At 32.6% G+C, this 20,515-nt stretch overlaps 2 protein-coding genes across 2 annotated transcripts in view; one reads left to right on the top strand and one right to left on the bottom strand.

Moving 5' to 3' along the window:
* Positions 1 to 13,795, bottom strand: part of LOC146165492 (kinesin-like protein KIF21B) — a 38,307-nt gene extending 24,512 nt beyond the window's left edge. The window contains exons 1-16 of the mRNA XM_083381255.1: positions 13,630 to 13,795; positions 12,245 to 12,320; positions 11,524 to 11,670; positions 10,969 to 11,084; positions 10,042 to 10,165; positions 8,174 to 8,263; positions 6,534 to 6,674; positions 5,980 to 6,035; positions 5,269 to 5,401; positions 4,104 to 4,219; positions 3,269 to 3,464; positions 2,849 to 2,962; positions 2,264 to 2,418; positions 1,495 to 1,601; positions 809 to 926; positions 183 to 285 (exon numbers count right to left, since the gene is read on the bottom strand). Of these exons, the coding sequence (XP_083237381.1) occupies positions 183 to 285; positions 809 to 926; positions 1,495 to 1,601; positions 2,264 to 2,418; positions 2,849 to 2,962; positions 3,269 to 3,464; positions 4,104 to 4,219; positions 5,269 to 5,401; positions 5,980 to 6,035; positions 6,534 to 6,674; positions 8,174 to 8,263; positions 10,042 to 10,165; positions 10,969 to 11,084; positions 11,524 to 11,670; positions 12,245 to 12,320; positions 13,630 to 13,670 (1,833 nt within the window). The 5' untranslated portion in view covers positions 13,671 to 13,795. The remainder of the gene's footprint in view (positions 1 to 182; positions 286 to 808; positions 927 to 1,494; positions 1,602 to 2,263; positions 2,419 to 2,848; positions 2,963 to 3,268; positions 3,465 to 4,103; positions 4,220 to 5,268; positions 5,402 to 5,979; positions 6,036 to 6,533; positions 6,675 to 8,173; positions 8,264 to 10,041; positions 10,166 to 10,968; positions 11,085 to 11,523; positions 11,671 to 12,244; positions 12,321 to 13,629) is intronic.
* Positions 13,796 to 14,813: 1,018 nt separating this feature from the next.
* On the top strand, positions 14,814 to 20,331 carry LOC146165491 (E3 ubiquitin-protein ligase RNF139-like). The gene is made up of 7 exons (XM_083381966.1): positions 14,814 to 15,135; positions 15,498 to 15,724; positions 16,157 to 17,077; positions 17,572 to 17,727; positions 18,119 to 18,351; positions 18,723 to 18,868; positions 19,507 to 20,331. Exons 1-7 carry the CDS (start codon positions 15,009 to 15,011, stop codon positions 19,638 to 19,640), a joined length of 1,944 nt encoding a protein of 647 aa, XP_083238092.1. The 5' UTR covers positions 14,814 to 15,008; the 3' UTR covers positions 19,641 to 20,331.
* The last annotated feature ends 184 nt before the right edge of the window (positions 20,332 to 20,515 follow it).

The raw sequence follows: 20,515 nt of genomic DNA, 5'->3' as shown, positions 1-20,515 counted from the left end.
GCTCCGCGCGACGAACAATCGATTTTAAACGCCAAACAATGAATTTGGAACACGCGCGTGTTCTCGAAGGATGTCTTTATAAAATAAAGAAAAACATGAACAAATATAACTATAAGACTGAAAAGTCAGTTTAAGTATAGGACTGATACGCTTTAAGTAAACACAAAAACAACTTTACTGACATCAATGTCTTTCCCACTTGCAGCATTCTCTGTGTCTGATTCAACTTTAGCGATTCCATTTTCTTGTTTCTCTTTCTTGTCATCATTCTCCTTGGGTTTTGTTCTACAAAGTCATTTTTAAAGAACATAAATAACATGTTGTCCCCGCAACATGTCTTCTTTAGAAGCATTTGCATTAGTCACAAGTTATAAAACAAACTGAACTTCTTAATATTATATACCCTTAATATTATGTACCCTTAATATTATATAATCCTTAATGTTACATACCCCCGGACTGTGAAAGTTATTAAAACAACTTTTAGATTTTTTCCAACCATTAAGGGGCATTTACTAAAAAGCATTATTTTTTCGCATTTATCATGCAATAAAATTAGTTAATCTTCCTCCACATATAAATTCATGCGGGTAGTTAATGACGTCATATTTAGCGGAAAATTTTGAGCACCTAGTGGAAGACAAAAGTCGGCGTTCATGCCTAGACTTCTTATTTTTTTATACACGTTCTTAATCCCGATTCGTTAGATTACGGTGCGCAAGAAGGCAAATCCTTCTTTCGAAAATAAATCTTTAATGTGTATTCAATTCAAGTGTTAATCCACTTTAATATTGTGCAGTTTACAAACCTCTTTTTAGTCTTCAGTTTGACTTTTTTCTTCTCCAGTTTGGTAATGTCTTCTTTGGCAATTTGCAGAACAGTCTTGCCGTGAAGGAGATCATTGGACGTTTCAAAATCAATCGAAGCTGAACAATGTAATATTTATATAATGTACACGCAGACCGCTTGTGAGTATTTTGGATGTTTAAAGTAACAACTGTAGTAAAGGGTAAATGTAAAATTACATTTTATAAATGGGGAACAGTTAAAAATGTTAATGTGGGTTACACATTAAACCATTCACAATCAAATACTATTACACATATTTTTATGATTAAAGACAAGTTTTATGGGGTCCGTATAGGCCTAATAGAAATTTCGGTGTACAACTTAAATATTGGAATAACTTTAAAAAAGTTAAATTGAAAAAAAAAACTTGGGCCACTTCTCCTTAAATTTATTTAGACGTTTTTTTTAGTTTCACATTTGTTGGCCGAAAACAGCAGGTGACTTAAGTCTGACTGTTTTATGACGTCAATTTGTGACGTCTTCTTTAAAAAATCCATGTCGAACAAAAAAATTGTTGGGGGTTTCTGTTAAAAAAATGTTACTGACCGTTATATGAAGGCATTCATCATAAAATTTGCAAAAGTGAAAAATTTGCAAAGTGACAGGTTTGTTTAAACATGGGTTGCAGTTGATCCAAATACTTACCATTAAGAGGCACAGGAGGTGGACTGGTGATCCTTGTGAATGGAGAACCACTGTCAGATCTTCTCCTCAAGGTTGAACACAGGGCTTCACTTTCAAGCAGCTTGGCTCTAATACAAAAATGAAGTATGGGACCATTCACAGTTTTATGCGTAATTGACTAGATAAAAAATATAAACACCTTAATTAAATAAATATAAATCGCTCTTCTGGTGTAAACGAAGTATAAACCGACGTTTCGGCAGCAGATACCAGCTGACCTCATCAGGGTTAATAATTAAAACGAGAGTGCGTTAGCCATCTTATATACTGAGCAGTAAAAATATTTTTACTGTCGTTTTAATTATTAACCCTGATGAGGTCAGCTGGTATCTGCTGCCGAAACGTCGGTTTATACTTCGTTTACACCAGAAGAGCGATTTATATTTATTGATATGTTGCCTGGTGGAGCTAACTCTACCTTAATTAAATGATAATTTTTTGGCATTACTGGGTCTATAAACTCCTACCTAATCAGCAAAATAGAAAAAATATGTTAAAACCAACATTTGTATAATTTTTAGTTAAAGTTCTCTTTGTTGACTGTTGAGATAAACTTACGTCATCGAATTAAACTTATACAGTGCACATAACAAACTATACTAAGAATAGGTAAATGGACAGAGCAAATTAATTGTATTTACTACTAAGAGATTCAATGCAGAATATTGTATCAACATAGGAAGTTTGAAAATATGCTTTGCAACATGACAACAACGTATTTATGTTTTACCTTAGATCCTCAATCTCGTTAATGTAGTTTTTAACCATGGTTCCAATATCTTCATTTTCTTCACCTTCTGCATTGGATTCTGCGTTGGATATCTTACTCTGGGCAAACTTGGTCGCCAGGTCACTGTTCCGCTGACTGAGGCTGTCAATTGTGCCCTACATAAAAATATCTAGTTAGAAAAAACAAAAAAAAAATATTTGAGTTTGGATTTTTCAGTTGTATAGTAATGAAAGCAAAATGCAAAATGAAAGCTAGCATTTGTATTTAGATTTATGAAAATATCTGGTGATTATAAACAAAAACTTGCCCATTAAGAGAAAAACAAACTTCACCCAAATTGCATTTTTCAATTCTAATTCGTATCAGAAAAAAATCGTATTAAAAAAATAAATAAAAAAAAAACTAATTTAAAATTAAATTTTTCAATGGTAACATGTATTTGTAAAATTTTGGATAAACGAAATAACAACCTCATCCAAAATATGGATTCTGTCGAATGAATTCGCCAAGCGAACAAAATATAGGCAAGGTTATAATAATATACATAACAAGATAAAGTTGTTTGGTTGGTCACCAGTTATAGACCTGCATAGCTTTGATCTTCATTCTGAAGTTGTCGTTTTCTTTTTGTAGCATGCTGTTTTCTTGGAACATATCGTTGTAGGCCTCCACGCCATCCTCACCAACTATGCGCTTGCCCTGCCACAAATGTAGTTCAATACGTTGAGGTGTTGTGTAATGCTAACTGCTTACTCACACAATACAAGGGTAGATACTTTTATGCTTTTCTTTTTTACCTAGGATAATATTGTAACCTTTTTTAAAGCCACAAAGTTTTTTTTGTTATTTTTTAAGTAAGAAGAATCAGTATCATAATTTGTAGATTTAAGGGAACATTTCACTTATTCCAATGTCCTATAAATCAGCAATAAACAAAAAATGGCTATTTGTAATGTAAATATTAACAGAAATGTTATAGAGCAAAGATAGAAAGGCAATGCTCACGGTCTTGTATTCCGTCAGTTCCAGTTGCAGACTTGCAATCTGGTGTCGCAGGACCTGGATTTGTTTGCTCGTACTGTCCTGGTTGGCCGACACCTTATTCTTAATATTCTTGGCACGGTTGGCGTACTTTAAGGTGTTTAAGGTTTCCATGAAGTCGCTATCGGAGGGGCTGATGCAGGCTATCATAAGGGTACGGCTGAAAACGTATTTCATTAAATTTTAGGCAGTTAAATTGTTCAGGGGGACCTAAATCCAGACCCAAAAAATTACCATCTGTGGCCCACGAAACATTAAATTTAGTGCTGCCGAGACTTTTTTAAATTACACATATTTTGGAGGATTTTTAAAGTTTTTGCGTACTTACTGTTTTAAAAAAATGTAAAAAGTTGCTTAAAGAATAAAAGCACAATGGAAGAAAAACTAGGTAGATTTTTACATAACATGAAACTGTTAAGCTCTAATAGTTTAAACAACTATGAGATAAAAAACTAGTTTCACTAGTAAAAAAAAATAGTTTGACTAGTAGGTGGGGACTAAAAAATTTGCAACTTTCCAATGCTATCTCACTTTAGATAACAAATGTAAATAAAACAGATCTAAGGAACACTAAAGGAACAAAAAAAATCTAAATGTTGAACCAGAATAACATTTTTTCTCGCTTTTAAATTTTTTTAATTGGTCATGACATCATACAAATGATATTATTATTACGTTAAGCTTTTGATCCGGATTAATTGTTGTAAGGAACAATAAAAATAAACCTAAACCTATGATTTAAACAGCATGTAATCCAAGTAGCTCACTATGTTAATGTTACACAGTTTAAAATGCTTACCTGTTTCCACCAAGGGAATCCTGAAGCATTCTAGTCAGCTTTGAGTCTCTGTAGGGAACATGAGACGACTTCTTGCTTAAATCTCCCAAGGCACTGATCACGTTCCCAAGAGCAAGCTGAAATGTACAGACAAAAATATTTTTATCTTTTATTTTATTAAACATTGCTCCTAGTCTCGCACTTTGCTTCGAGCAGAAACGTGTCTCCTTCGTGCACTTCATTTTAGACGTGACTTTGTTAGTGTTATCATCTACTTTTGTTGCGGTGTATGTTTAAGTTTTATATTTATTTTGTGCTGATTAATTATTATAGTGTTGGTAACGTTTAAGTTGTGACAACCATCATTGTGTTTATTAAATGTTAACTGATAAAGACTTCAGTTGACCCCAACTTCCAGGTGCCTTGATCTGATGGTAAAGTTTTATTGTTAAAAAAAAAATCATGCTCATCTATGTTAATCAAAAACAGATTCTCTCAAAGGTATATATTTCTTCTCCAACTTTCTGCAAACTATTCAAGCCGCCTTCTTTAGGTAAATGACGTTGAACGCTTGTAGTACAATTCATCCCACCCGAAGAAAGGCAGTTGGAATAGAATTGCAAAACAGTGGTTAACAATTTCAATTATGAGCGGAGCTGTTTTCAGTAATAGTATGCCTGGTAGCACCACTTTATATGCTTATCTATAGTCTACTGCAAAACATGAAACTAGGTTTACATTTTTATAACCCTACAGTACAAGTAGAAAATAACATTTAGTCCTATTTGTGAATCTTGATTTTAAAAAATTACTAAAAAACAACAATCACCTCAACCAACAAACTTTTAAAACATTCGATGCTTAGATGTTATATGCACAAAGCTGAATAATTTATAGGAAAGAAATATCAATTCAAAACGCATTTATACAGAAGTGGGTTAAATAGCAATGTATTCAAAGCCCATACAGAAGTAGGTAGCATTTTGAATGATCCGAATATCTCTTTATTCATTATCAGGATGTTAAAAATAAAAAAAAAAGATATTCAAAACGTTCAAAATGCTACCTACTTCTGTTTTGGCTGTCTTACTACAACGCTCAAAAATATGCTCCTAAATATATTCACATTGCCAAATTTTCAAGAAAGGCTAAAATTTAAGGAATCACACACGCTAAATCCACTCACCAGTCCACAGTTTATAGAAATCCCTTCCTTAGCTCTGTCTCCGGTTGCACCGGTTCGTTTTAATCGCTCGGAACCGGCGAGATCGGTGAAATGAAACTTTGCCGACAGCGTTTCAAACTCCAGCTCTGTTTCCCTTATAAAGAAGAAATCAAGTGCCGGTGTGAGAGACAATTTAGGTCATTCAGACAAGTTTACGACCACATAAAACCTACTTGAGGATGAATGGTGTTGCAAAAGTTTCTCTTTTAATTATTTTTCTGTAACCTGGTTTTCTAGGTTAAAATCAGTTGAGCATTTATAAAGAGTACCCTTTTTGGCTTATTTATCGTAAATATAGGCCAGAAATTAACAGTAATTTGCCTAAAACGATATTGTAGTAATTTAGAGGTAAAATTTTGAAAAAAATTCAGCCTTTTAAAAATTAAATTCAGTTTCAAAGAAAAAAATTAGACATTCAGGAGACTTGATTACAGAAAAATTTTAAGCATTTTTCAATTTAATTTAGCAATTAGTTTGTATTTGTAAAGAAATGTGCAACTATATATGAATTCTATTGGTAAAGCTCTCTATTAAACAAAATAGCTCTTTTGGCTTATTGTATTCTTACTCCAATGATTTAATTACTCTAAAGGTTGCATTTATCAGGGTTAAGCAACTTTCTATTGTTATTCTAAAGGTGACATTAGTGTCAGACAAATTATATGAACTTACTTCGGCACAGCGGTAATTTCTTTCTCTGAACCACTGTCTGGGGTAGATGCAGCACTCTATGGAGAACAACAAGTTTTAATGAAAAAAAAATTCAGTTTGCAATTGGGCATTCCAGAATATTGTTTGTAAATTTATTATGATATTAAACCATATGGAACGCTTGTACTACCAAGTACCAACAATGCAATTTGTTTGTTTTAAAACTCATGTCAGAGATTATTTAAAATAATATTGATTAAACAAAAAAAGTGTGCATAAATGGCATGGTCCAAGTAAAATGACAAAGCCAAGGGTGCTGTTTTGCCTTGAACAAACAGACTTAGCTTTTATCTTGTAACAACACTCTTGACAAGTTACAAAAAAATAAAATGGTACTATCAAATAAAATTACAGACTTTTGTTTATGGAAAAAATATGCTGTTTTAACTGGATTTGCTAAAACCACCATAATCTTATCACATTTAAAATTCCAGATCGACATTTACCATACCTCTGAGTTGCCTAATTTGCATACAACAATTAGAAAATGCAAAACAATATTATAATCAACTTACATTGGGTTGTGACTTTGCCTTGAATACTCTTGTCTGCTTGACGTGGATTGAAAATATGGCGTGCGATCTTGAGCTTTGCGAATTCATTTGTGTGGCGGCGGTTGTGCGATTTAATGCACCAGAATGCAGGCACCTCAGAGTCTACAATGGAACAACATGTGTGGTTAAAATATTTGGGGAAATTTCAAAGGTAGTAAATATCACTGTAAATAATTGTTTTACTATAAATATACCAGAAAACCTAAAAATAAATATATATTTGCGGATAAAAACCTTAAGTAGCCTGTGAAATTTGTTTTTGAAGTTTAGAAAAAATTAAAATACCAATTCAAATCTAATTTGTAAGATTTTTTGTTAAATAAATACTTCTAAGTTTTAAACATTGTATTTCATTGCACTTTTTAACTAGTGTAAAAACTGTTTGTATACCCTACGACAAAAAAACAGATATATCCTTGAAAATTTGTGAAAATTCTGGTCAGGCACACAATACAATTTTTCCAGGTTGAGAAAATCACACTATAGAGGGAATAATGGACAACAAATAATAACCATTTCTATTGTTAACAAATCCTCTTGTGGGTTAACAAAACATACATCCATTGTGGTTCACAGCAGGCATTTTCCGGCTGGGAAAATCAAAACTATTTTCATTTGACAAAATTTGCAGAAAACGTGATTAAAACCTTGTTCAGTTTGCTATCGACTGGTGTATTTGAACAGCTGTCAAATGAGCAATTCTGGTGGCATTAAAGTGTAATAAGCTAGTGCTTAAGAAGGCTGTTGGCACCACGGTTACACTCTACTTAAGAATACTGGGCTAAAGTGTTTGGTACTTTAAAGAAACCACAAACAGACTGTGATTGTTCACTGGCAAGTCAAAAGTGGGCAATCCGTTTTAACAAAGGTTAAAAAGAAAATAGGAAAATTTCCCTTGGAAGGTTGGATTAAAAATAGGATGTAGAATACACATAATATGAAATGCAAATCTTTTAAAATTTCTGTAAAAATTATTCTTTAGAAAGCTGGTAAAAGTAACGAAAAACGAGGCTGCCTAAAAAGTGCAAATAATTCAATGCCATATTCTAAAATGATAGAATCTTAAAGGCCTATAAATTGTACTTAAAAACTTGCTAAATGCTAAATTTATTAGCTCATATTGCTCATTGATGGCAAATCATACCGTTTTGTTTTGGGGAAATAGACAGGATGATCATGAAGCTTTAGAATTGTTATTTTAACTAAACAATTAGTTTTAGCCCATTTAGTGTTCATTGCAAAACAGCAACAACAAACAAAACATGGAGGGTTCTAGGCTAACACAGTTTTACTCATAATATTTTGACACATTGTCAACTGTAAGGTAAGGTTACAATAACTATTTTTTTTAAACAGTTTGAATATTGAACTAATAGAAAGCAAGAATCTATTTAAACATAGTGTTTCAGCTATTGAAAAAAAATCACATTTTACGTTTTAACCGTTTTTGCTAATAATAATGCAAAGTCATATGTAGATTTTGTAGATTTTTGCATCATGTTATTGTTGTAAATCAAACTTCAAACATAATGGAGTGTACTTTATACATAACATTTAATTTGTTTTTGTAAAAAAAGGGCAAAACTTTTGGGCAACAATACCTCTTCGGCGCTGGCAACCTCTTGCGTTGTTACACCGACTGTGTAAATATTGCCGTTGGCATCTTCGTGAATCCGAATATTTGATCTCCCCTGCAGAGAACAAAGCAAAGCAAATATTTGCTTAGAGACATTTAAGCTTTTATAATTACCTGTTTATTATGGCATCTGCTGACCATAAAAATAACTGAGACTTTAAAAGTATTTGAAAGCTCGATGAACAGAATTTAGTTATATCACGCAAGTCCAAATAAGTTGAGTAAATTAATATTGTTCCAAGATGTTTTAATACACATCAATATTGAAGATGAATATTTTCAAATATTTTAAAAGTTAATTTTATGGTTTATATTTTCATTTAGAATTTTGCTGTAACTAAGAAAAAAACAGTTTTAACTGGCTCATTAATTTTCTTTAAATTTAAGTAGAAATTTTAAGATTTAAAAAAACAACATAAATTATAAGGATATTTCAATTTTAGTCCAATTAAGTTCCCATACTGTTTTGAAAAGAAAAAAAAACTTGAAGTTTTTTAAGTGAGTTAACATACAATAAATATTACTAACATACTGTAGATATATAGAGATTTTTGCCTAAATAAAGTAAAGCCTAATAAAGTAATGCCAGTTGACTAGTTTTAAACTATTATGATAATGACAATCAAAATGGACAAGTTGAAAGTACTTTGGCAAGGAATTTGTCTCCCCTGCAGCAAGCAAAGCAAATATTTGCTCAGAGACATTTAAGCTTTTATAATCACCTGTTTAATACAACATCTGCTAACCATAAAAATAACTGAGACTTTAGGAGTATTTAAAAACCCACTGAACAAATTGTAATATCACTCTTGATTAAAAAGAGCAATTTCAAAAACACCAAATATTGAAAGTTTTTTTTCAACAAATATTTTAAGAGGCATTTTAATGGTTTATAATTTAATTCAAATATTTGCTGCGATCGAAAAGCAGTTTCAAATGGCTGACTAAATCTTGTCAAATAAAAAAAAAAAAGTAAAAATTTTATATAAAAAAAGCGAAAAAAACTATAATGATATTTCAATGATTAGTCAAATTAAGTTCCCATACTGTTTTCAAAGGAATAAATTAGAAAACTTGAAATGTTTCTTAGTTGGCAGCAAGATATAATAATATCTTACTAACAAACTTTAGATATAAGTTTTTGCATAAAAGACAGTAATGCCAGTTAATAGATTTAAACTGTTATGACAATGACAATCAAAATGGACAACTTAAAAGTACTTTGTCAAGAGATTTGTAATGTAGAGTACATAGCTAATAGAAAAATCAATATTAGTTCAAGAATCTAAACATGCTTATTGGTATAATTTGTATTTCACCAAGTTACCAAGTAAAACCAAAATGCAATGAAGCATAAAAAAGCCTAATTCAACATTACAAGAAAAAATTCACTACAAAATAACATAAAAAGCAAAATACTGATTTGCTTTAAAAAAACAATGCACTTTAACAAACACTTTCGTTTGTTTAGATTTCATTGTGATTTAAGTAACTTAAAAATGTAAAAAAAAATATTAGTAAAACTTTACTGCAAATAATGTAGATATAAACAGGTTTTTGTATGAAATTAAAAATAAAAAAATAGACTTTAACAAACATTTTTATGTAATTATTTCTAACTAAAATCTAAGGAACTTGAAAGCGTGAAAAAAAAACTAATCAGTACGCACTACACTGCAGTTGTATTTGGAACAATAGTTTAAAGTACAGCAGTCAACCATAGCGTCCCACTTAATACAGCAACATATAATTATGTCAAATCAGTCACATATAAGTCAAGTGAAACGTCATTTGTAATTAAACAGCAATTTTAATCGGATTAGTGGTCATTACCCTTGAGGCTGGATCTCTGGTTGTGTCGAATAAATCGATAATTTCTTCGTTGTACAACTCCATGAACTGTGCGCTGATTGCGAATTCTGGCAGAGGTAACCCTGATTTTGTGGCTTCAGCTTTCCTGCAATGCAGATGGTTTGCATTAGAATTTGGATTTTATTTTGTTTATGGCTTAAAGTTTGGCATAACATGGAGTGGTGCTGTTGGCAGTTGCGTGTTTTTAATTGTATGGTTTGGAAAAATATTGCATAAAACGACATTTTCTAGTTAAATGCTATATAAAATGTTGTTTGAGCACAACATTTTATGCCAAACCTTATAAACCAACTTCAAAAATAAAATATATAAGATTAGATCAAATTATTGTAACGTCACATTAAAACGACACCTGGATTGGCCATGGCTTGTTACTTTATAAAGCTGTTTCTAAAAACAAGTCCCACTTTATTTGCCTACTAGTATATCAGCTTGTAGCACATTCGAAATCCTGTGGGCGCAGCAGTGACATACCACTCATTAGGTAAAATGTCCAGGTAAAATGATACACAACCTGCTATACTTTAAAGTACTTTGAATACTGGTATGTGATCACTGGTATGGTAAACTAAATAGTTTCAAACTAAACTGATTCTGTAGACCCTTAGGGGGTATGTGGACTAGCTTTCAAGGTCCATGAAAGTCTAATTAAAATTAAAGTTTATAATTTGCAAAAATAGGTTTTTCAAACAAGAGTTTAATTAAAAACAACACATTTAGCATCAATGTATTTTGTATCAATGTATTTTGGACAGAAAACAACTAATTTTAAAATACTTATATTTAATGATATAACTATATGACGTCAGTTTAACCAAATGCGAACCACTTAACATTATAGGGACCTTGTTAAAAAAAGTTCATCAACCAATTTTAATGCACTTTTACCTCAAGGCAATTCCCTCAAACAGGTGAGACATAGCTCTGGGTATAACTCCAAGTTCATCTGGGGAAGAAGTGACATCAAACCCCGTCCCCATTGTGTATGTCTTGCCAGATCCAGTCTAAATAAAATCATACTTTAAACAAACGACCAGAGAATAGTATATACTGTAGCATCTAAATTGTATGCAACTAAAAACCATCCAATTAAAAACTAAAGGTTGGCCAAAAAAGGCAAAAAAAATTGTTTAAAAGTTGCATACAGCTATGGTCAAAAACACATATAAATATAAGGTGCCGTAAAATATTGGAGTTATTGGCTTTTTTAGAAAAGGAAAATCCTACTAAAAATGTAATAAGGCTGAGAGAAAATACTCACCAAAATAACTAATAAAAGTTAACAGAAAATGAAATAATTAAAAGTTAATTGTCTTTGCTGTTTAGACTGAAAAGAAACCGCTGGCATTTAAATTGCATATAACAAACCATGTGAAATCAGTTATTTTATCAAATTAAATATATATACACAAAGAAAAACAGAGTTACAGAGCGAAGAATTACCTGTCCATAAGCCAGGACAGTTGCATTGTAGCCTTCAAAACACCCCTCGATCAAAGGTTTGATGCACGTTCCATAAACTGTTTCTTGTTCAGTTGGTGTGTCGTACACATAGTCAAAAGTGAAGGCTTTGTCCTTGCCTAGAGTAATCTACAATGGAACCATACAAACATTATTAAACATATATTTAATTTGATACTAAACAACAGTGTTGTAAACAAGCCATTTTGAAATGACTGAAATCCCAGTCAAGTCATTTACAACAAATAGCTTCAAGTCCCGATCCAAGTCATTAGTTACCCTTGGAAGTCAATTACAAGTCACAGAATTGACATAAAAAATTAATATTGATTTTCTAAAACTCCACAACGTTTCATTTTGACTAATATATCGCATAAAGCAATCACAAAAAATAGCAATTCAACGTTTATTAAATTTAATAATTGGCTTAAAAAAAACAATTTTACTGAAAAGTACTTAATTAAAGCATTTTAACATATATACATCAAGTAATTTGCGTAAATTACTTTGGTCAAGTCATTCAAAAAAATTGACTTAAGCGCACTTAAGTCATTACAACACTGCTAAACAATATTACACAAGTGTTTACAATGGCCATATTAACAGCAATACAAAAAAGGTTGAAATACTTTTAAGCACAAATACCATTTAGAGAATACAATCTTCTTCATATGCATAATAAAACAAAGTATATTAAGGTTACCTGCGGCTCTCCTGGTGTCACATATGTACAAATCCTACATGCTTCTATCTTTTCCCTTGCTAGCTGTGGCCGTATCCTGTGAACAAAATATATTTTTTATACACAATTGGCAAACAGATATGTACAAGTTTTAAAAACATATTATCCTGCCTGGAAAAGATTGCACTATCAACAAAATAATGTAAGTGTCCGAGTGAAAAAAATGGGTCAGTTAAGAAAATTTGTCTTTCGAAGATATTAAGGCTGTAAAATGTGTTAAAGAGAAAAAAGTAAAGCAAGTTTGATGTATGAGTTTGAAAACATATTATCCTGCCTGGAAAATACGGCAGATCGCAACAAAATAATGTAAGTGTCCAATTGAAAAAAAAGGGATGACAGCCAGATTAGAAAATTTGGCCTTCCAAGGGAAATTAAGGCTGTAAAATGTGTAAATGAGCAGAGAAGTAAAGCAAGTACCATGAATTTTCTGCCGAGTTTACAGTTTTCGCTAAAATTTATTCATTTTTATCTGCACTAATCTAGAAGTAACGCTATAACAGTCACGCGAATTTTAAGCTGCTGAAATATCTCCCCCGAAGTTTCCAATCTCGCCCAAGTTTACTTAAATAACATCAAGATTACAATAAAACAAAGTAAAGGATTTAAAACTTCACTATAAAAGATCATGCTAGTCTACAATCCTGCCACATTTTGGGTTTATATTGCTACCGGGTTTATATTTCTAACATAATTTGGGTTAGGGTGCAACTTAGCGTTTGGGTGCCAGGTCAAGTATTATTAATATATTTATTTGGAAGGTGCTATTTTTGCGGAAACCCGTTATCGACCTGCGAAATTCGAAGTACGGTAACCAATCTATGTTTTGTGTATAGAAGAATGAGCTAGTCACCCAGGTTTAAAATTTAAAGTTTAGTAAGGACTAACGGACATTATAGAATTAGTTTGCAACTAAGAAGTACCATCTTCTGCGCATTATTTTAAGGTGTTGGTTAGTGTTTGGCTGAGGGTGGGTGAAAAATTATTATTTAATAATATTGCTTAACCTACCCAAACCCAAAAGCTAACTCACAATCTAACCGAAATAATGTTCGATGTGGTAGGCTAGACCAGCGCCGAAGTTTTTCGAAAGTTGCACTACTGTAAAACTCGTTTCATTACTGTAAAAAATGGGTAGGAATTTAGACCAGAACCGAAAAATCTTGCATAATAAAAATCTCGGCGGTGGTCTACAATCCCACCACAACGAACATAATTTGGGCTAGGGTGTGAGTTATCGTTTTGGGTTAGGGATGGGTCAAGTATTACGCTAACTCGCACCCTAAGCCAAATAATGTGCGTTGATTTAATAATTGTGGTATGATTCTAGACCAGCGCCAAAATCTCACCTCAAAGCAACACGAACGCTAGTTGATTCATCATCTGCCATCTTTTATTTTTTTTAATTCTTTGCTTGTTACCATTACGTTACACATAGCATTAGCAAAGCCAGGATACAACAATTTTACAGAGTTTCTCTTGTCGATATTATCTGCAGAAAATGCTGTCCAACAATTTGCATAACAAATCTGAAAAACAAATTTACTCAAACACTATAATTACTGCGCGAATTTATAAATATTAACAGCCATTTTATGAAATTTATTTTATAAATGTTATATGCAGATAAAGATTTCTGAAATAGCTCAAATAAGGGGAGGAAAACACAAATGACTTCTTATTACTAACACAAATTTAAGCAAAAGTGTAGCACGCGCAAAGGTGCAAACACAACGAAATCTAAACACAACAAAATTGAATTCAAAGAGAATGCCACCAAAGCCAATTTTACTTGTCACGAATAAAATTGTGACAGTTGTCAACAGTGATTTAAAGATTTTTAATTATTTTAAAATGCTTAGCACTAAATTTCGAACTAAAGATTAAATCAATCTGCCAAAACCATGAAAGTAATACGGGATAAACACTTGAATGTTTTGCAAACGGACAAATTCTTACTTAAAAACGCAATAGATTTCGAAATGGATACAAAGCAACAATGTTGTGGCAGGCTGGTATGGCAAGGTTATCCATGGCACTTGACAAATGATTTACAAAAAAATTATACACTGTATAAAACAAAATTAAAGCACTGTTTAGCGATAAATTGTAAAACTTTCATGGGATTTAAATTTAAGAAGTTAGCTTATTCAGCGCTGCTTTTAACCGGCGAAACATCGCAAAACTGTACGTCATTTTCCCCGCGTTGCCTATGGCATATGGCGATTGCCAATCTGCCATAGGCTTGTTTACACTACGATGTTTGAAATTTAATATAGTTCCTGTTCTGGTCGATATAGGAAGTATATTTATCGAAAAACAAAATTGTTAGTCATTTATTCTAGTTCCTGCGAAATCTACAAGAAATTTAGTGTATTTTCTTTACTATAACATCGTGAATATAGTGAGTTAATAACATTTATATTTAGTTCAACAATTTAATTACTGCTGAATATCTTCATTTTGTACTGAAATTGTTTCATAATTTTTTTAGATTTAATGTTGATTGTTACATGTTTTACATTTTAGAAACGCTTATAAGGGTTGTTTTAATATAAACTGTCATGACAGTGAATTATACCCTGTAAAATGCTGCAAAAAGTTACTCAAAAACCATGATCTTTCAGTAACATTCAACTTACAATACACTTCACACTAACGATAGAAATTTCCTAATCTATAATCTCATTCATCACTAAAAGAAACTCTGGCTATCTCTATTTCCACCATGGATTACAAAGTGATTGACGTGCTGCGAAGTCCGACCATAATTTTGTTGGACACAATCCTTTCCCGGAGGTTAAAGTTCATGTGGACGTCCAACCCTTTTATCAATTTTGCCATTACAGTAATTGGTATGTGTTAGCTTTTTAAATATGGTGATGCATGTTTAAAATGCATTCTTATATATATTTAATAGATCATTAAGCTATTACGTATATAAGTATGTTTACTTTTTTATGTAAGACTGTATTTTTAAAGGCACAGGCATGTATTTAATCGATAAATAATTATTCCTGTTCTCATAAAACCATATTTAAGGTTGCATAAACTATGCCAAAATATGTGCAAAATATAAATATTTTTCTTATCATGAATTTGTTTATAAAGTTGTTTATACTTTTGAATGTTCAAGTTTTTGTTAGTTTTTTCATTAAAATTTGTATTATTTAAAATTTATATTAAATAAAACATAACAGTATTAATTGTTTTCCAGGGTCCATTGCATCACTGTCCCTATTTGCCTGTCACCAAAGATGGCTTCTTTTGTTTTATCGCTTTGTGGTCGGTCTTGCACTGCTTGTTGCTTCTGCGCTGTTGCAGATATTCCTGGTCGCCGGCTGTTACAAAAGCTATCACACCAACTATCAACACTTTAACCAGTCCGTCTTGTATAGTGTTGTGTCCAGTACATTACATGCGGATACATTGCGTGTACCTCAGGTATATGTAATTCAAACTCTTTGCTTAAATACTTTTCGACCTGGCCAGTTATAGTTATCTTTTTCATGACTTTTTAGATTATCATTATAGCCCCTTTTTTGCAAGCCACAACTTATTGCCACATTTTGGTATGTAAAACTGCTGTTTGCTTAAAAGAAAGAAAACATTTTTTGCATGATCAAGCGTTTAGTAAATGATTGTACAATAAAAGGTATATTTATCGTATATTTTGAAAGGTGAACTTATTTTGTGGTTACATTCATGCTTTCTTGTTTGCTAAATTTCACTTTATTGGCAGTTCTATTTTATGATTTTCTTTTTGAAGCAGTTTTAAATTCAAATGCTTTTTTAAGATTTGATCAACCAAAAACTAATTTTTTTCTAGGCCAGACCATCTTATAACATAAATATCAACCTTTTTTTAATTTTCAGCTTGACCTAACCGTCAAAGTCCTGTTTTTCCTGCTCGTCCAAATCGCAATTCACTGCTTTTTCACCAGCAAATATCTGTTTCCTTCCACAACCAGCAGTCCACCGTCACAGTCTCTCTCCTTATTATGCATCACATCATCGTCCATAGCAATACTGGCCAACGTGACAGAGGGCTGGTTTAATTTCTCAATATGTCTTACTTTACTGCCCCAGTTCATTTGCCTGTATTCCACGTTGGGCCGTGGTGTATCATTTCTATGCAAGCAAGGGCGATCAAATCTCCAGCGGCTTTGGCGGACAATTAAGGAGCAAGGCCTGCCCTTGTTTGTCGAAACGATCTGGGACCATTTGCGAGTGCCACAAGTCCTACGCTTGTTCTTCATTTTCCGTCTATGCAGCCTAATTGCCGTTGTTTTTACCTCGCAAAGCCTCGAAATCAGCAATGAAAATGAGGAATCGCCACAGGGAATTTTGTCCTATTTCGTGAGAATGCCCTCGGCGGACATTGGCAATAACAGCTCTTTGGAAAACGACACAAGGACAGGTTTCGTAAATGTAACAAACCACACCAACACCACACAAATATCACCCAATTTCCATGCGCTAGAATTTGTAGGCATCATGTTCACTGACTCAATGCTGTCTGTATTTTGCATTGGGTCAGCTATTTCGGTACCGTTTTTTTACCTCGGTATCGAACTGCACAGTTTCGTCGGAGGGGCAGACTTAGGCCACGCACAATCCCTCGGTTCAGTTTCAGCAGTTTTGTTTTGCTTGCTGGCGATTCAAACGGGACTGACCGGTCTCTCTCCTTCGCTACGACTTGTGCGACTTTACAGAAACATGTGCCTGCTGTTCGCCGCTGTACTTCATTATGCCCACGACCTAGTGCATCCTGTTCTTGTGACGTTAAGTGCCCAGGTCAGTTATAATTAAATAAATGATATAAGTAAACAAATATATACATTTTTTATAGACTTTGTATCCAGATTTTTCTGTACCCTTTCAATTTTTTGTTTAACTTATTTTTGAGAAAATTGTATGCATATTTTAATAAAAATATTAAAACCATTATATATATTCAAAAACAAACATTTTGCTGTTTTATCACTTGAATTTTTGCACTGATAATGTCATAAGGTATTGCCGTTCGCAAAATGTTGATTTAATTGAATAATATGGCTTTGGAACTTTTTTTCAAATTCCTAAGAAAATTGCGTATTGTGTTAAAAAGTATATGCATATTTTCTGGTAATAAAACCTAATTTTTAACTAATGAAATATAACAAAAACTTTCTAAAATGCCTTTTTAATATTGTTTTATATACTGTGAAGCAAGTTTGTGTATACTTTTAAAAACTTTTAAAGCTAATTTTTTAACAAAACTATAAAAAAAAAACTTGTTAATTTTTCAGGCCAACATACCCATGAGAAGGCACATCAAGCCATTATTTGTTGCATTTTTTCTCGGCACCGCTCCAACTGTGTTTTGCATTTGGTTGGTGAAGACAAAACCACTTTCAACTTGGCTCATCGCACTCACTGCGTTCAGTATTGAGTTGATTGTCAAGGTAAAATAAGTAATTTTAGAATAAAAACTCCCGTTGTACCAGTTGGTTTTATACCGAGGATTAGGTTAAAGAAGAACATTTATATTTTTCTCCAGAATATGTGTGGAAATAATATCATTAGGACCAGGGCTGCGGAGTCAGTTAAGTCTCAAAAATTAACCTGAGTATGACTCCAGCTAAGTGTGTGATTTTGTCTAAATCTGCAGCCCTGTTTAAAACCATGGTTTTAATTAGCAAGGACATGTTAAAATTCAATTGAATGTAAACAATAGTCTTTTTAAAAGGCAATTATTTTTTAAAAATTGTTTACATTGCAGATAGTCCTAAAAATTGCTAAACTAAACCCTTTAAACATGTTCTTATGTTTGTTTAAGCGGTATTTTTTGTACAGGTTGTAGCCACTCTATTACTGTACACTATTTTTGCTGCGGACGCACGAATTGAGCACAAGCCATGGCCACACTTGGACGACTGGGTGTTCTATGTTCAATCGACCTCTCATTCAATTGAGTTTGTCTGCGGCTGCGTCATGTTTGTCAATGGCGCCTATGTACTCTTCTTCGAATCTGGAAGTGCCCTGCGAGCTTTCATGATGTCTATGCACGCCTATGTGAACATTTACAAGTAAGTGATTTTTTTTTGCAAACACTTGTAAAGGGTTTGTTAGTTCGGCAATCATGTTACTTGTTGGTTGAATTTTTAAGCTAGCATTATTTACAGCATTGGAAAATAATAACCTAAAAGTCAGTGGTCAGAAATGTTTCAATTTTTTTTTCACGATGAACAATTGCACTGTGATAGTGAAAAAATAGTAAAAAAACGATTCATTAAAGGCTTTGCGATTTACAGCTGAGATAAATTAGGTCAAATGTTATCATTGCCAACATTATTTTGTTTAAATTTTTCTCTGGATACAGGCTATTAGGTTCTACCTGCAAATAAAACACGAGTTTTAATTTTATTCATGTGTTATTTTGAGTATTTGTTTAACGCAGAGCCGCTTGTGATGGGTGGAAGACTTTAAACAATCGACGAACAGTTAACACCAAACTCAACACGTTGATTAAGGCCGAACACGAACTATTGCAACAACAACATAAGGACGATGTTTGTAGTATATGCTACCAGAACTTTACATCAGGTAAATAATGTTTCTATTCCTTTCAAATGGCCCGTGCATTGTGGACTAAGTGGTAATTAAAAAAAATAAAAACAAATGTAGGAGCATAATGGTTGTAGGTTTTATTTAGACATAGTAGGAAATGTCAATGCCCATAAAGAATTTTGTGAACGTTTAAATATCTTTTTTTTTCATTTTCAACATGTTTAATATGGAAAAAGAGATATTAGAAATGTTCAAAATGTTACCCTATTCTCCATGGGCTTTGATATTCCTATTATGACAAAATATGTTCTGCTAGAAATGTCTGAATTATTCCAAAATTTTGTTGTGTCAATATTATTATATGAAGTACTCGATACAATTAGAGAAACAACATTTTAATTGTATCCACTTTGCGTTGCACAAGTAATTCTGCGTTTGTTTTAAAATCAGAACCTACACATTTTTTTAACTATGAGAAATATATTTAAAGCACGTTATAATTTGAATTAAAAAATGCATTTATAAGAAATACCAAGGCTATGTAGACATCAAATGAATTTAAACTTTATATGCGCCCTCCATAGTCTCTATCAACATAGCTCTGTGTCTAAAAGACAAGATATTACTCCAAGTTAATGTTCCAGCTATATTAATGCTTACTTAATCGTTTGCAGAATACGGCGAGGTGCGAATAACTGAATGCAAGCATCTTTTCCACTCGTCCTGTTTACGTAAGTGGCTTTACATACAAGACACGTGCCCCATGTGCCACCAAGCAATCTTCGTCGCCGAAAAAAAAACGACCTAACTTTATCCCGATTAAGCGAGAAAAGCAAACATTTCAAGAGAGGCTGTTTGGAATTCGAAGAAAGAACAGTGAAACGCCAGATTTGTTCTGGGGGAAAGTGGAAATTTGTACGTGTTTTTTTAATTATTTGTAAACTACATTTCCGCAATTCAACTTTTTAATTATTTATTAAATAATAATATTTAACCTTTGTTGCTAAAAGCAATTGGTTTTGCAAATCGTCTAAAATAGGGAGCACCAAACTTTTTTATATTGGAGATTGCGGGCTGAATATACATAACTTTTGTTCTGGGACAAAAGGAAGAAATATTCACCAAAATACGGAGTGAAAATACCCATAATTTCATTTACACTTTCTTAGATATGCAACCAAGAAAAATTTCCGTTAATAAAGTATTAACCGAATTTCGGGGCATTAAGGAAAAATGTCGGGCCCCAAATAAGTAAACTGACCCCGGGCGTATTTTGGTGACCCCCTGCTATCGGGAATAAAACCCTTTAACTTTCGAACATTTACGGAAAAAATCGGTGTCTTGGAAATGCATATTTTTGTGAGCAATTATTATCATAAACAGTTCGTTTTCGGGAAAATTCTTCATTTTATTGATAAGCTGACCCTTCTTGGGCGAAGGCGATTTTTTATTTTAGCCAATGTGCGCTTGCTTTGTTTTTGCGAAATAAAATCGTTTTTAATCAACGAAATGTTTTGTATGCTTTGAATTCAGATCAGCCATTCACTAGAGAGGTCTGGTTTCGAAAAGCTAGTTTTTAAACTGCTGCCATCCGATAATCACTGTATTCACAATGTTTTGTATGAATTTCATCAGGAAACAAATACACACACATTTCAACGTTTTGAACACAGCCAATTCCAA

Source organism: Ascidiella aspersa, chromosome 2 (genome assembly GCF_963924565.1).
Source record: "Ascidiella aspersa chromosome 2, kaAscAspe10.2, whole genome shotgun sequence".
Taxonomy (NCBI): domain Eukaryota; kingdom Metazoa; phylum Chordata; class Ascidiacea; order Phlebobranchia; family Ascidiidae; genus Ascidiella; species Ascidiella aspersa.
The sequence above is the reverse complement of the archived record's forward strand: the minus strand, read 5'-3'. Positions and strand labels throughout refer to the sequence as shown.

Excerpts from the sequence above, each read along its gene's own strand:
- LOC146165491 (XM_083381966.1), top strand. The coding sequence starts at position 15,009 with ATGGATTACAAAGTGATTGACGTGCTGCGAAGTCCGACCATAATTTTG. Across the intron at positions 15,136-15,497 it reads TTTTGCCATTACAGTAATTG|GGTCCATTGCATCACTGTCC; the intron begins GTATGTGTTAGC and ends ATTGTTTTCCAG. Across the intron at positions 18,352-18,722 it reads GCCTATGTGAACATTTACAA|AGCCGCTTGTGATGGGTGGA; the intron begins GTAAGTGATTTT and ends TGTTTAACGCAG.